The sequence below is a fragment of the Manis javanica genome, chromosome 16 (genome assembly GCF_040802235.1).
Source record: "Manis javanica isolate MJ-LG chromosome 16, MJ_LKY, whole genome shotgun sequence".
Lineage (NCBI taxonomy): Eukaryota > Metazoa > Chordata > Mammalia > Pholidota > Manidae > Manis > Manis javanica.
The window spans coordinates 17179410-17196599 of record NC_133171.1 but is presented as its reverse complement, the minus strand read 5'-3'; the positions used below and the strand labels follow the sequence as shown (position 1 = coordinate 17196599).

The 17190-nt window shown below is 43.9% G+C and overlaps 1 protein-coding gene across 4 annotated transcripts in view; it reads left to right on the top strand.

Annotated features, from left to right (window-relative positions):
- CDKAL1 (CDKAL1 threonylcarbamoyladenosine tRNA methylthiotransferase) overlaps positions 1 to 17190 on the top strand; it is a 633245-nt gene that overhangs the window by 442951 nt on the left and 173104 nt on the right. For all 4 annotated transcript variants that reach the window (XM_073224446.1, XM_073224444.1, XM_036994284.2 and 1 more), the window contains one exon: positions 2618 to 2763. In XM_073224446.1, coding sequence (XP_073080547.1) covers positions 2618 to 2763 — 146 coding nt within the window. The remainder of the gene's footprint in view (positions 1 to 2617; positions 2764 to 17190) is intronic.

Sequence of the window (17190 nt, the reverse complement as noted above, 5' to 3'; positions counted from 1 at the left end):
ATAAGAAAAAAACCCAGTGATTCCAGTCCAAAGCGCCAACATACTTTCAGAAATATAACCCATAGCGGGACTACCTAAAAAGTGCCTAATTTTTACTTATGTATATATGATATGTGCACAAATCATTTCTGCTTGTTTCAAAACTTCAGGAGGGTCGATCATGTGCTTGTTTACCTGCTTTGGTTAAACAGAAGTAACACTAATTGAAAGTTTGTGTTCCTGTCCAACAGCAGATGTGGTCCAGACAGCCCGTATCTGTGTTGACACGGTAGCTGGTGTGCTTAGCACGGTGCTGGTCATCGTGGAGACCAGAGTGGAGTACAGTCTCTGCCCTTAGGGAGCTTCCACCTTGGAAATTCTTGAGCACATTGCCAGGTCGGGCCAAGGCGGCATGGCGGTGACCCCGGTCATGGCTGCCCAGGGCTTTCCCAGGCCCAGCTCTCCTCTTGACCCACGACTGTGAACTGAACGAGGAGATCAGAATCTTGAAAGGTGAAGTGACCACAGGTTATCCTTAACCAGCAGTGTGAGTGAGAAGAGGCACAGGACTGAAAACAAAATGAAAAATAGCTACTTTGTCTCTTTGCAGTGCATTAATCTCTGTTAAGTCATTGTTCTTTAGGTAGGAGAAAGATGGACCTCAGCTAAGGGGCAGGTATATTTTTATCTTTATTCTGGCACCTACCGTTATGAAGTCATGAAAACCCTCCGTAGTGTGAAGCTGAAGGTAATTGCTAGTGGGAAGTCTTATTTTGAAAGCCAGAGGGAAAAAAACACCAAATTTGTCTTGACTTGTTTGCTATTGACATATTAAGTCGTGAAATGTCATTCTGTAATGCACAGGGCCTTGTTTAGCCGTCGGCCACCCTGGGTGTTCCCGGGAGAAACAGACTCAGCCTTCCTGGCCAGGGGTCCTGTGTGCTGTGAGCCACTTTCAGATTTATTTGATGTGAATCGGTACAAGTCGTCTTGCCTTACTTACTAGTTAAGGGAACTGGCTTATTGAAAAGCCATCCTGCTTATTGATATTGTCGCATAAGTATGCATGAGAGCGTGTTACCATGAACTCTGAATGCTCTGTGGCAAAAGGATGTCAGGTGGTTGGTGCTCATATTTAAGCGCATACTGGGTCACCTCATTTGTTCTCCCCAACAGCCCAGTAGTTCTTTGAGGTGATTTTTACCACTATCTCCATTTCACAGATGAGAAAACTGAGGCAGAGATCAAGAGTGAAATTTCATTTCACAAATTGTGTGATTTGTTAAGGTGTTATTTTTACTGTAGTAGATACGTTGAAAGTTAGCTAAAGCTGAGAGGCCTGCCCTTTTAGGAAACACAGACTTTTGCACAGTTATTTTTCTTATACTTTGGGAATCTTGATTTCAGGTGTGAAAAACCTGAAAGGCAGGGAATCCTAGCAAAAGGCAACGTGCTTACCAAGGGATGCAAAATAAATGTGTGGATGTTCACAGTCAGTGGAAAGAAAATGGAGAAATGTGGCATGGTTGATATATACGCACGACCGCCCCCTGGATAACTAAGAGGTGACTGTGGAATTCGCTGGCTCTTGACTCCAGAATGCCCCCCAACAATGATGCTCTAAGGGCGGAACAGCTGGAAGAGCGCCCTGCTCCGCAAACAGAGTCACTGGACGCAGGCTCGTTAAGAAAGAGCGAGCAGCCCCTCTCTCGGCAGTTTTACCCCTGCTCCGCTGTGTGGCTCTCTGCCCCGTCCCTCCGCTGCCTTCTGCACCTCTCCTCCCCTTCCCCCAAGCCCTCGCTGACTGGGGGGCCCTCCGCCTGCAGCAGCAAGGGGGTTAAATCACCCACTTCCTAATCGCTCGCGTAAATGGCCGAGTTGGCACAGCTTTCCTCTGACCAGTCTCTTCCCACTTGCTTTACATCCTCGGAGTTGTTTTCAAACACTCTCTGGCTTTCCTAATTTATTTCACTTTGCTTTAACTTTGCAAGATAGACTCTTCTTCATTTTCTTCCCTTCTTTCTCGTCCTTTGCGCCCCGATGTCAGTGTCAGGAGGGGACCCGGCAAACCGGCCAGCGCCGTCACTGGGGCCTTTTCATGACAGATACTCAGGAAATACGTGCTCATCAGCAGAAACAGGCGGCTTACATGGACCTTTTCCTCCTTCAGTGTTAAGAAAAAGGAAGTATTGACTGGCTCTGAATTTAGAAATTTCATTCAAACACCGAGGGTCCTAGGGCCTCCCCTGTCTGCCCCAAGTACCCTGGGTGTCTCTTGCTGCCAGTGTAGCGAGGCAGGATATGAAACTTCCTTAAGGCGCAGGAGGAGTGGTGTTTATTTTAAAATACCCAAAAACCGTTTTGCTTTTTTCTCATTACATGAGTTTATCTCCGCTTTGTCCTGAAAGATGTCTAAGATGGTGAACATGAGGAAATAGCTCATATCATATATGGAGTCCCCCAAAAGTAGCATTGAGTCCTCACACGTCACGGTGCGGTGTGGGCGGCCGACACTCACTGTGAGCCCCGAGGGGGCCTGTTTGCAGCTCTGCTTACTTGCCCGCACTCGTGAGTCTTGATCTTTGGGAAGCCATTCCCTGGTTTGTTAAAATGTTTTCTCCTTTCATTTTTTTTAAAGGAAATGGCCAAGATCCTTAGTCATCCCAGAGTGTACGCCTTTCTGCACGTCCCGGTGCAGTCCGCCTCCGACGCGGTGCTCGCGGACATGAGGAGGGAGTACTGCGTGGCCGACTTCAGGAGGGTGGTGGACTTCCTGAGAGAGAAGTAAGTGTTAGTACTTGACAAAATCGCCCCGTCTGTCTTTGAAAAGCATGCGCAGAGACGCACTGGTGGCCGCCACGGGGACAGGCGCTGTGAGAGGAGGCGGCCCTGCACGCTGTCAAGGCCTCGGGCCCCGGGGCGCCCCTGGCGGGGTCTCTTCTCCGCCTGCCGTCTGTGTGTGACACCCCATTACTTGTGCAAGACTGCCCGTCTTTCTACACCGACAGGCACTGTGATCACTTTTATATCTGGCCTAGTAGATGGAACCTGTGCTTTGCTCTGCCTAAATCTCCTTGAATGTGATTTTTGGAAGTTGTAAGCTGGTTTTGACATGGAGGTAGGCCGAGTCATGTCACGACAAAATAGGTAATTTTCTACCAAGTACCATTTTTTGAAGAGTATCTGGAAGCCTTTGCTTGTACATGCTCATCTCTTTCGTTTACTTCAAGAATTGTGATTTACAAGGTTTTAGGATCCTATTTTTTAAAGTTCACAGTGCAGTTGACCAGAAGTAAGGTGTATTTACACAATATTACCCATGAATGATCGTCGCGTTTCCACAGAAAACACCTGCAGCCCAGGGTGATACCCTTCAGAACCCCACTTCCCGCCATCCCCAGGCATTGCAGGCCTCCTGGGGTCGCACAGGGCAGGCACGGTGCTGGCCGGGCCCAGCCGACCAGAAGCGCAGGGTGCTGTTCGGTCCCCACAGGGCAGAGTCACTTACCCTGATGTGTTTGTGGTACGCGCCTTCCTACTTCCCATACTTTTTCCTCTTGTTTTTCTCAATTGCCATACTTTTTATTTCCATCTTCTCTTTATAATTATGTATCTCTGCTCCATGTCAAAGTACTTATATGGATGTCATTGCTTTATACAAATGTAAGCAAGTATTTTTTCTCCCTTCAATCATTCAATCTTTTAAAATCTTTGCCTGCTGTTTATTTTCTCCTTCCTGCCTCATCTTCCTTTGTGTGTCTAATTTTTTTCCCCTCCAGGCATTTCGTGACCATCCTAGACACTCGTGCACACCCAGCAAGTGCTGCTAATGGTTCAAATATTTGAATTAGTGAATGGAAGCTGTATTTATTCCAAGATTTCCTAATGGAACCATTGAGTATATAGAGCCTTCAAAGTAGAAAGCAGAATAATGACAGATCTCTACCATCTCTAATAGTTTCTGATCTTGAACAGAACTGAGGTCAAGACAAAAGAGTAAGGATTTTTATGCTAGGTGCCAGCTGCTGGCCGGTGTGCTTCCTCTGCGTTTATTCTAGCTTGCTGTGGGAGTCCTTTTGGGCACGCTGGCACTGGTGAATGGAATGTTCTCAAAATTGCAAATTGTTGCACCTGTGGAGTCTTTTCCTCTCTCTTGCCAGGACACTAGCAAATAATGCTCGCAGTTCATGCCTGTTGCACAAGATTTTGCCAGGTGTAGACATGCATCCTGTTGTGCAGAATAGACTGGAAAGGGTTCCTTTCTAAATGCAAAAATAGTTTGTTACTTTGATGTGGTTCAGTGAAATTAAGGAATCACCACTTCTCTTTTACCTCCACTTGGGTGAGCACTGACTTGGCTGTTTGGAGAATTACTGTGGCTACTTAACTGGCAACAATTTCACAAGTTCTAGCCCTTTATGTTGCTCCAAAGATGGGCTTTTTAGATCTGTTGCATCTTGAATAGCTTCAACAGTATGCTCCAGAGATGATCACCTCAAAGCATCAGGAAACAGTCTCCTCCTTTATGCGTGGTCTAAGCTCGCTGTCCTCCCTTGGGAGTTGAGTTACCCTGAGGTATCTGTGCAGCTTGTCTAGAATTATTTCAAGTGGCTGGAAGACCCCAGAAGCAAGTACCCTCCCTACGGATCTCCAGGATTTCCAGCAGTTTCAGTATTTCTGAAATACCAGAAATCCCTTGAGAAGATATTGGAGATGCCTTGAGAAGACACCCCTTCCCACACCCATCCATCCTCAGGCTGGTTCGAGTGCCGTGAGGCACGGGAATTGGAGAGCATGAGCCTGGCCGGTCAGCCCCCCAGGAGACTTTAAAATTCACTGTGCATCGTGTGTATAGAGTGAGGGCAGAGCAACCCAGGTATGCAATTTCACGCATAAATTTTGACTTAATAGCTTATAATCATAAGGTGCACTGAAAAACTGTAGATACATATGGTACACCTGGTGTATAGAGTAGGTGATGCAGGAAACACATCTCCTTTGGAAAAGAAGAAGGCAGATTATTACTGTTTCTAAGATGATCCTTGAGTAGTTTTAGACGGTCCATAAATGAGAAGCGTAAAATTTTGTATTTTGTCCAGTCCCGTTGCTTCTGAAGAATAGTCATATCCTGCGAGGACAATATAGGCCAGCTTTGCTCTTTAGCATGAAAGCTTTCCTGTCCCTCAGGGAAGTCCACCATCCAGTGAATGATTTGCAACTATAATGGACATGAAGAATTAAGGAAATCATTTTACTTAAGCCGACGTCTGCTCTGATATTTTGCATATTTCTTCCCATAAAAACTAATGGACATGAAGAAGTAAGGAAATCATTTTACTTAAGCCGATGTCTGCTCTGATATTTTGCATATTTCTTCCCGTAAAAACTAACGTAGCTTTATGCCAAATAGATCAGTGCTTATTGGACACACTGAAGTTTGAGGGGGTCTCATAGAACCCCTCATCTGGATAGCTGACCCAGCACCGGATTGTTTCATCCAGCGTCTATTAAAGTCAGTACAATATCGTTATTCATGGGGGTGGGGGGCGATCCTGTCACGTGGCCCTGTCTTGTGCGTTTCCAAGGAGGCGTGGACCTAACCGGGTTTGGTGCGCTCTTCCGCCTGCTTTTTAGCTCCTGTGTAAATGTGACTTTTCATCTGTACCTTGTGTCCTCTGAAGCCTTTGAAGCCTTTTCTGTAACGAGCCTTTAAAAATAAGAGTCTTGTTTGTATTTTTCCTGCTCTCAGTGTGAGGTTTCTCAAATATTCATGTTATGAATTAGCGATGAGGCATTTCCTAGTCTGTTTCCTCAAAAATTCTAATCTTTAAAACAACCTGCAGCATTTAGGACTGAAATCCTTACTATAGAGTTTACCCAGAGCTGCCGGCTTTGAAACTACGAATTCAGCGTTATTTGTGGTGCCATGTTTCTCAAACAGTGGAGATGAAATCTTTTTAATTAATTTTCTTTACAGTTGAAACTGGCCTGTACTTTAGCTGGGAGCAATGCAAGTTTGCTTATAAGCCAACTGGAAGCTGATTCATTACTCTCTTCAGTTGTTTGAAAGTTGGCAGCCACCCTCATAACAGCAGCTGGATTGAAGATAACCTACTAGTGTTGGCACATGTTGAGGCATATGGGAATTTATCAAATCATGCAGCCTTTGCGAAGAAAAGTGTCTGAATTACTTAATAGACTAATTTAAAACAGCTGGTCATGAGCAGACAATCATGACTTAAATCATTCTATGCAGGCTTATTAATCCAGTTGGAAAATCAAGTGATTTGGTATCTTTATTTAAATGGATAAGATGATTTCTTAAAATGTATAACGGGATTTGTAGGCATATGGCAGAAAACTACCTAGAACAAAGCAAGAGGTGCAGTTGTGGATTTTAGAAGGTACATGTTTTATCATTTTTAATAAATACCACATAAATTTTATTACTTTCATTAACTGTCACTTAATTGGTTTCTCTTATCTTTTTAACATATTAGGACTTTAAAAAGTATAAAATTTGAATCACTTATTTTTATTTTTCCATGTAATTTTGTAGGAGATTCTTCCCAATGAGAGGATTTTTAACTTTGATAGGCTATGACTGATACGGTCAGGGTTCCCAGGCTCCCTGGGCTGTAGACTTAGTCAGGCACTGACATTTTATAATCACTCACCAACATTAACCGTACGTTCACATGTATTCAAGAAATGACAACATGCAGAGGTCTTCTCTCAAGCATATGTTCTAATGTTAAGTAAGAGAATCTTAGTTCTCAAATCCACACATTAAAGTGTGCATATATTTAGATGTATTAAATATAAAATAGATACATTTTAAGAAATGCTACAGTTTATATATCAAAAGACCCATCTGTTTACACAAATTATTTTGTTGGAAGTCCAGTAGCCTTTTGGTTTATGTTACTAGACCTTACATTTGGGAGACATGCTCCTTCTCCTTCACTCAGTAAATACACTTTGAATGAATGAATGACCAGTCACGTCTTACCTGCGAGTTGCACAGACCTGAGGGAAGGCACGCCTTATACTGGCATCTCTGTGTTAGCTTTTAGCTCTGTGGTAGTGTCATCTCAGAACTGTTCAGTGTAGTGTGTGTTCTGGTTTAATTTATCTTCTTATAGAATATTGACCCTCTGAACACTGTGAAGTCCATTCACATCCCTCCCACCCCCCAAATTTGCTCTCCCCAGAGATTGGCTAGTGAAGTGCCACAACCAATAACTAGTGATTACTCAGGGCTAAAGGGAAATCTTCTGGGGGAAAACAGCCCAGGGGAGAGGGGTGTCAGCCTTCTTCTCAGATCTCTCCACCGTGCAGTCAGACAGCAAAGGCGCATGAGGGCACAGAGCTGGGATGGCTTTGGCAGGATGATCTCTGTGGGTGAGTCCCAAGAGTCATCTCATGCCCAGCTTATCGTGTGACCTACTTTTCCAGTCTCTCTGCAAAAAAAGGTGCTAACCCACTAACTCCCTGAGTTCTTTTTCTTCCTTTCATTAGTCCTAGTCATCCCCATGTCTGCACTAGGACACTCTCATAAATGACAAGTGATGTTAGGTTTGTATTTTATTCTGTGTTTTCTGTCTAGTTTTATTCCTAGTGGCTTGGAAACAGGGGCAGAAATATTTGTCAGGATAGAAGAAAAGAAATTGCAAAAAAAAAATTCAGGAAGGTTTAGATAATGAAGTTTTCTTCCACATGCATTTCCAGATGTGTTTCTGTTCATTGAATAAACACCTCCAAAATAATTTAGGCAAAATGCTTCACTCAAAGATGTTTTCTGGCTCTATTTCCCCTTCTCTAATGCCTTTACCTTCGTGGTGGTTCTGGGTGCCCCCAAGGACTCGTTCACTATTCTTCTGCGTTCTTCCGAGGCACTGAAGTTCTATTCTTTCCTTCTCTTTCCCTTTTAAAAATTTTTTAGGAAAATGAATATATACCATTAGAACAGTTATTTAGTAGAAAAACATTTCCTTTTTTTTTTTGTCAAAATGATATTTGTATTTGGACGATTTTGACATCATGCCTTTATTATTCTGTGATTACTCCAAATTTGATGCGCTGGTTTGAAGGGACTGCATTTTCTGTTTGTCTAGCTTTGCATCTGCCTTCTTACTGGGCAAGAAGGAAATCTCATCGTTTCTAACCTTCCACCTCCATCCTTCCTTTATGATACAATTGAGTTATTCCTCTTAGAAACTGAGAAGCTGCCTTCTCTTAATCCTTTGCATGTTTCTCTGCCTCCATGTTGTATTGTAAATGTAAAGGTCAAATCACACATCTGTGGAGTCATACGCAGTGGTAAGCATTCTTTCTTTCGTTGCCAGAGTGCCGTTCACCTCCCATAGGACTTGTGTATTAGGTCATGATGTTGTCACAAAAACATACCCGAGTATGTAGATGGGTATTTTTAATCTGTACTTCATAGAGTGAATGTCAGGGTCCTGCTGGTTGGAAAGACTTGCAGGAAGACCGTAGTGATTTAATTCTGATGGGCCTAGATCCTCAGTTGCTGTGCAGCGATCGTCCCACTGATTCTAATAATACCTGTTGGTGACATGAACCATTTTCTCATCAACCCATTTTGTGCCCAGCACTGTAGTAGATACAATAGTAACAATAACACCACCAATGATATGTTGGTGATGAAAACCAGCAGCTCATGGGTCTGAGTTTTTCTTCTGTGCCAAGCCTGCTGTGAGGCAGAGGCGCTCACGGGCCTGTTCGGTCCTCAAGCCCAAGGACGTTAAGTGATCTGCCCACGGTCACACGGTTAGTGACAGACCCGTGACAGGCACTCCAGCCGTGTGTCCCCGTGCCCCTGCTCCAGGACTGTGCCCTGACCCAGGGCGTGTCACCATCGTGCCAGAGGCAGTAGGCTGGACTCAGCCAGTACCGAGAAGACACACCCTGCAGTGTGCACTTTGAAGGGAGGTTGAGGAAGGGACGCGTGTCAAGGACGGGTCCTTGGTGTCTTATCCCAAGACATAGTAGAGATGATGTAATTAACCGAGAGGCGTGACGAGAAGAAGGAAGAATTTGGGTGGCAAAGATAATGGGTTTGGTTTGGGACATACTGATTTGAAATGCCTGTGTCAGAAATCCCGAGGCAGCCCCTGGAGGCTGTAGAAAATACAGGGCGAGCGCCCAGTGTGGGGCTGAGGGTCTGGGGGTCAGTGCTTGTGAGGAATCAGCATTTGAGTAGTTGATGGTGCTGTGTGTGAGGAGATCTTCAGGAAACAGAAAGCAGAAGGCGGAACACTGAGGACTGGGGAGCGGCATATTGGAGTGATGGAAAAGGTAAAAAGAGCCTATGACAGAGGTTGAAAAGGCATCATCAGGCCAGTGTAGGAGGAAATGACACCACAGAAGCCAAGAGGTATTGCAGTTTTAGGAAACCGAAAATGCTTAGGGTCAAATGTCAACTAGATTGCCTTCTGTAAGCAGGCACTGGGCTGGGTGCTCAGGTTATGCAGGTGATCAAAAGTATTGCTTTTCTTTTTCTCCAATACTGGTAAGTCTTCAAAAGTGATTGAAATGTACTGACGTCTAATGTGGCCCTTCGCTGCATCCCCAGTTCCTAGCACAGAGCTCAGTTTGTCCCTTTTGAGCCCCATATTGCTGCCCTGTATACACAGCTGCAAGGGGCACACAGGCAAGAGGCAGGGGTGATATGTGCTTGTGGCATACATGGCACTTCTTCTGGAGCCAGGAAGATTAAGGCTTAGAGTAGTATTTTTCAGTCTGTCTTAATTAAAGTTCTCTTTTCCTAAGCAAGAAAATCCCCTGCTCTTTGCAAAGAAGCTGATACATGCCCCTTAGTGGAACATGTACTCTGCCTTCTGAGAGATTCTGTGTTCTGGGAACCCCTGCTGGCTTATTGCTAACAATAATTATGAGGTGATATTTATTGAGCATGTAATATGTTGCAGGCATGTAATATGTTGCAAGTAATGTGTGCTAAGTACTTTACATGGATTAACTCATGTAAAATTCTCAGTGGCACATGCTAGATAGGAAATACTCATCCCCTCTGTCTGACAGGTGAGGAAGCCTCGGTGCACAGAGGTAAGGCCTTGCCCAGAGTCGCTGTGCTCATTGGCAGAGTTCAGCTTCAGGTGCCAGCCTGTGAACCTACAAATTTTTTTCATTGCTACTGTGGCATCTAGCCTTTCCAGATGGAGTAATTTTTAGAAACATCAGGGATGATCATAATTCTCTAATTAAAAACTGTACTCTACTATTTACTAGAAAAATTCAAATTATACGTATCTTCTCTTAAAAATTGAATTCATCTCTATAAAGTCAGCATCTCCTCCATTGCTTTCACTTCCCATCCAGGTGGGGAGGCACCGGGTGAGGGCGTGACAAAGGAGCTGACTGCTTCTTTGATTGTGTTTGATTATGTCCATGTGGAGAAGAACTGGGTTCAGAAGTGCTGAGGGGTGTGTCTGTAACATTGTGTTTATACACTGCTGAGTTTCTGCATGAAGTGTGTGCAAGGGAGGCACTGTACTCATGGTTACGGGTCACAGAGCTGTCTTCCCGCGTGATCTGCTGTGTTTCTAAGCCCTCATCTCTGTCCCGCTTATCCTTCAGCCCTAGAGCCGTTATGTTAGACTCTTGACCATAAACAGCCCTAGGCCCTAACACTTACCATTCGCCACCTGCTGCTGGTGCTGGGAGACAGTCAGTGACCGGCCACTCTGCCTTCCCCAGCCTCACCCTGCCGTCATTCCTGATGGACATTTACAGAGTGATTGTTCTTAAACCTTATGTTCTTACTGAAAACAGGACGAAATAAAGGGAACAGGTACAGTGTGTGTACTTTTGAATGTTCTCCTAGACTTTGCTGTTATATCTCAAAGGTATCAAAACGAAGTCAGTGGCACACAGTGAGAAACGGGCTGCGTGGTGTAGCCCACATTGTTTTTAAAGAGTGAAAGGTTATTAAGATCAGACCACTTTGAATTCTGGAAGTAACCATGAATTAATATTAACTTCAAACTAGCCAAAGTCTGGCATTTACTTAATATTTATTGTTTATAGACATATTAGGTGTAGAATATTAAAAGATTAATAAAACTTGGTAACTGTGTTACAGGGACTGACACTCGTAAATCATGGTTAATATTCTATAAATACTTTCAGACATAATATTTGATAAGTATAGTAAAATGCCAGTGTTAACTCTGGTTTGGGGGTAGGTGGAGTATAAATGTTTATTATAGGCCTTCCGTGAATAAGAAAAAATTACCAAATTACAGGTCTTACATAAAAACCAATCTCCTTTCTTTGGACAATTATTTGTAGATTTTGCCTGTGCTATAATGATACTACTGTAGGGAAAATCTTTAACTAGATTATAGTCAAACATAAACATATATACACATATTTATGTATATAAAAGTTTGTAAGTGACAGAAAAAAAGTAATGGCTTAAAGAAAGTGGAAGTTTATTTTTCAGTCATGTAAATGAAGTCTAGAGCTAGGCAGCAGGGCTATGTAAAGCTCCAGCATAGTGGGATGAAGGGTGCAGCCTCCATTTCATGGTCTAAAATAGCTGCTTGAGCTCCAGCCATTGGATTTGCATTCCAGTCTGCAGGTAGGTGAGGGGCAGAGAAGGGTATGTGTTCCTTCCCTTTGCCTTCCGAACGTTATGTGTGTCATTTTGGTGATGTCCAATTGATCAGAACCTAGTCACATGTTTGCACTTAGCAGAAAGAAAGGAAAGCCGTGTATTCTTTAGTTTGAGTAGCCTTGTGTCCACTTGCAAACAAGGGGCTCTGTTGGAAATGTGGGGAGGAGGAGAGTGGGGACAACTGGTGGTCTCTGCCGCAGCCTCTCCCATCTGGCCCCTCTTCTTGCTGCAGGCAGAACTTAGCTTCATCAGGGACAGGAGAGCCCCAGCCCTGTCCAGCTGCCCTGGCCACTGCACATCCATGATCTGTGGTTGGTATTCTGACCTTTTCAAAGGTCCAGAGGTGGTTTTCTGTGGACTGATGGCTGTGAACTGAAGGGCTATCCCAAATTCCCCATTTATCGAGTAGATATAAGATAATTATAATTTTTAAAAAGTTTCATTTGAAGAAATGGAAGGGAACAAGGGGAAACACACATCAGCTCCAATTTGATGGGAATTATCAAATCCTGGTTGGTAGGAATCATGAAGACTTTCTGCACGAGTCAGCCCCCTCTGATGAGCCCTGATATCGCCGTGAGGGAAACCCCGTGGGTGACTGTCCTCCGTCGCACTGTCCCTCACGGCCGTGTCCGAGGAGGCATCAGGGAGTACGTGGTCCTGGATGGCCTCTGCGACGTCCACACCTGCCTCCTTCCACTGCTGGGTCGAGACTTGGAAATTGTGCTAAGAGCTGTGCAAAGCCTTCCCGGCATAGCTTTGGCGATCGGGCTCCTTTGTAAACTTAGTATTTCCAGTGCTTTTGTTTCTTGTCAGTTCCATGAACAAGTGTAGTCAAAAGTCACATCTGGACATAGTCTAAACCTGAGACTCCATCGGTTATTTACTGGCTGCTGTCCTCTGCCCGTCTCCCTCCCTCTGAGCTCACCGATGACTCCCTCGTGGCCATCTGAAATGCTTTCAGTCCCTTCACTCCCAGAAGACCGGGCCGTGTCTGACAGGGCACCGATTCTCCCTTTGCAGGTGACCATGGCCTTGTGGCTGATGCTGTGGGTAATTGCTTTGCTTGGCTTTTGCAAGCCTGCAAACCTCAAAGTCACGGGGTTCTCAGTCAAATTAGATTGTAATTCACAAACAGAGAGTTCCTGAGCAAAGCTGTTGTCTTAGATCTGAGTTTGCGCTACCTAGTCCTGGTCATTTCTGTGCTCCCAGGAGCAATACGAAGGAACCAGCTAGTAGTTACCATTCTGAGTGTTTGGTAACACCTGTAGTGTTATCACTTGGTCTATCTTCCAGGGTTCAGCAGGCAACAATTTGACCAAATATTTTTTTTTCCAAAATACAACATGGAACTAGCTTTCCCATCGGCAGAATGATTCCGTACTACCTGCTGCCCAGCTGAACTAATTCCATACCTTTAGGTTCTGTCACATGTCACACTCCACTTTGGGTAGGATTGGTTTGGCCTGTGAATAACCAAAACAGAAAATAATGCCTCAAACAAGATAGATTCATGTTACTCCATTACACTAACAAGAAAAGAAGCATGAGGTGTCCTTGTGCTGGTGGGACGGCCCACGGTGGCCCGCCCAGCCATCCTCAGTGTAAGTTTCTATGTCATGATTCACGATGACTGCTTGGAATCCATCCATCAAGTCTGCATTCTCACCAGCAAAAGGGAGAAGGAGTTGGGGAAGCGTGTACCCCCAACACCTTAAAAGTTACTTTCTCAGAAGCTGTACGTGGCAGTTCCACTTACATCTCCCTGATTAGAATATGGCTCCCCTACCTAGAAAGGAGGCTGGGAAACGAGAGTGTCCCCCCCAGACATCTGTCCAGCTGACAGTTTATTTGTGTGGGAAGTGGAGGGATGGACATGGAGGAGCCACTGACAGTCTCTGCCAGTACATGTTCTTCGCAAAAAGTTCCCGTGTTCAAGTTTGATAACGTCCCCTAAAAGGAATTAATATGTAATCATAATTTCAAGTGGCTACTTATTTTTTCTGAGGTATCATACCTGGTGTTTCACATGAGCCAACTGATATTCTTTATTTTTATTGTCACTGGAGATGACATTGGTTTCAATTTTTAAAATGTGTATCTACTGAAACAACCTCATAAACAAAACAATATTTTGGCATTATTATCAGCTGTCTATTTTGAGTGATTATCAGCAATTACCATTTTATGAAAAGACTTAAAGAAATTCTGTCCTTTTTTTTCTGTCTAACATTAAACAAGATTCCATGTTAGCTCCCTTTTTTCTTGTCCTGACGTCTTTCTTTATGTGTGCAGCGGTTGTGTCAGGCTCACGCCGAGCCCCGTGGTAGGGACGGTACCTGGGCCCTGCGGCACGCACGCCCTTGCCCCTGCCTCCATCACACCGGGCCAGTCTCACAGTGCATTCCTCCAGGTCCCCCTCCGATCCAGGGTGCCCAGTATTGGCACTGATACGCTGCCCGAGCTGCTGAACAGCTTCATGCTTGAACAGAGACAGAGGGGAAAACATCACATGGCTTTGTCTGAGCAAGCTTAGTTCTCCCTTCACCAGTATTTCCTCAGATTTGCATGGGATCAGTTGTATCATGTGCTTTTGCTTTGATTTATCTAGGCATCTTAGATGCTTAAGGGAATTGTTTCCTCATAAACTAATCTATTTTTGACCAATGAAAAGTGGTTTCTTGCTAATAGCTTTTAAAGTGAGCAGATTTCTCTTCCATTAACTATTATTTAGAAAAAATTGTTTTTAGTCTAACCATGTAAGTAGTAAGACCAAGCATCAAACTCTTTTTAGGAAATTCAGTCATCCAATACTGACTCTTTCATATACTTTTTCCTGGTTTATTATAATTCAATCTTTTAATTGTATCATTGGAAAAATATTGTTTTGAGTTTTTTCCTTGAAAAATTTGATTTCATTGTCCAGTTTGTCCTAGCTCTTATCAACTCTTCTAAATGGGTTTCATTCATATTTCTCCCTTTTAAATAATTGGTGCTTTCAAGAATCATGATAGAAGTACATCTTGAAGAGTGTTTTTCTACTTATACGAAAGTCAGATTTTACCTTAAAAACTTTTATAATATAATTCCCTGAATTTTACTTATAGTGATAAAGGAAACTAAAACTGATGGCAAACCCTTTAGTACTTTAAGAGTCCTGGTGCCTGAGGAGCTTTAAAAATATATATTGATGAAATCGTAATGAATTTTAAAATAGTATTTTTGGGCCTAAGAGATGTTTTCCTTTTTTGTAGACGAAAATAAATCTCCATTTTTTCCCAGATAGAAAAACAGCAAAAATACATAAATAGAAGTATGCACTAACATAAAAGTATTTACCCATAGAGTCATATGACTTTTTGTATATGTATTAATACTTACTGCCTTCAAATAATAATTATATTAAGTACTATAATATTTAGTGAACGTTTGAAATGTCCCCATCACTATTCAGATTAGTTTATATATATATATATATATATATATGCACTCATTTTATTCTTACAATAACCCTATGAGGCAGGTTCTTTTGACCGCCACATTTTATAGATGAGGAAACCGAGGCACAGAGAGCTTGAAGTCACGTAGATAGTAGGTGGTGGAGAGAAGTTGGAACCCAGGCTGCCTAGTTAGAGAGCCAGAGCTCCATGACTGTGTGCTGTCCTCTCCCACATGCTACGCCCTCAGTACGTGCTGCTCGCAAACCGGCTCATAGACCAGCGCCCGTTGGCTGGTTCTGTGTCGTCTGCGTACAAGATGACTGAAATGGAAAGTAAGTGCTTAGAAACTTTTATACAATTTAACATTCCCCAGACATCAAATTTATGATTGTTTTTACGTAAGTCATTTCAGTTGTATTTTAGAAATAAATCAGTCCACAATGAACCTCTGGAAAACTGGTTATTCGCCACAAACAGTTCGAGGAGTGCTGCCCTGAGTGTGTGCTTGTGGCTGTTAGGTGCTTTAGAATTCAGGATTTCCTTCAATTCTCACAGTAACCCTCAAAGTAACATGGTGCTATTCCTGCGTTTTAGGCTGTGAGACCAAAGATCAGAGAAGGTGTGTATGTGGTAGCTCTGGAATTCAAAACTTCATCGTTATTTCTATAAAATATAGAAACTGTCCCTGGTGACATTCACGTTGGAACATTTAATTACCTAAGTAAATTTGTTAAAACTTCTCAAGACGTTTTTTCTTTATGCCAACTATCTTTATAATGGCAACTTTGAATGAGGAAGAACTTAAAAAAATTAACACTCCTTAATGTAAAGGAAATAATACACATGGTCACTTATTAATCCTTTGTTAAGGAATTACTTTTATTGTGAGTTATTAGAGGCAAGTCTCACTTTAAACGCTTTTTGGCAACCCCAACTTCCCTTCTAGTAAGTATTTCTTAGAATGGGAAACTGGGACCTTTTTGCTGCTGCCCCTAGTTGTAATGGCAGAGTGTGAGTCAGCATTCTCTGTTTCCTCATCTATAAAATAAAATGGACGAGCTAATTATTTTAAATTCCAGTCTAACTGAAAAATTTATTTCTTTTTCTTCCCTTAGCTCTCTCCTGATGAGTTTTTTTCTCCCCTACTTTCCGGTTCCCTCTGTTCTCAGGAGCCCGGGATGCCGTCTGCCCTTGTCCGCACTGCACTTCCTCCCTCCTCAAGGCACAGTTGCCCTGGAAAAATAGTAGGTGGGGGAGAGAAGTTGGAAGCCAGGCTGCCTAGTTGGAGAGCCAGACCTCCCCTGCTGCCCGCCGTCCACCTTCCCCACTTGCCATCCGCTCCTGACCCTCTGCAGTCTTCCGTCCTGGGGTTTCTTCCCTCTTATGTTGGCCGACGCCTCCTCCTTGAATCAGTTTTGGTGTCAGGCCTTCCCGCAGCAACCCCTCCCCAGCCCCAACCTCGCCGTGCATCTGTCTGCCCAACCGGCCTTTGAGTGACAGCTTCCCGCTTGGCTGTCCCCCGAGCGCTCAGCCCCGCCTCCCGTGCTTACCCCTCCTGCCGTCCCCTTCATCTCTGTAAAAGGCCCCACCGTCCGTCCAGCCGAACCGGAAACAGGGTCTTTGGACTCACCTCCACCTTCTCCTAGCAGCTTGATCTGCCAACAGGCCCGACGAATTGGGTCTTCCAAATGCTTTGTGTCTGCTCATGTCCGCCGTCGCCGCCTCCTTTTCATATGTCTCTTCCCTGGCAGCCCACCTTCATGCATTGCCAGGGGTGTTCTTTCTAAAATACAGGTCTTTATTTCTTCGTCAAAATTCTTGCATAGCGCCCCAGTTCCTATGGTACTGTGAACAATAACAACAGCAGTTAAACCACTGACCACTCGCGCATTTGTGCAAAGTGTTGTGCATACATACTCGCCTCAATATCTCACCGTTGCTCTGTGTGTGTGCGTGTGTCTGTCCTCTAGAGACCCCCATATAACCTCACGAGTCTTTTCATGCGCATGCTGCCTTCAGCACGTACTGCAGTGCCTAAAACAAACGATCACGTCTTTCCAAGTGAAAGCTTTCTGTTGCTGTTGTCCGAGGACCGGCTCACGGTGTACG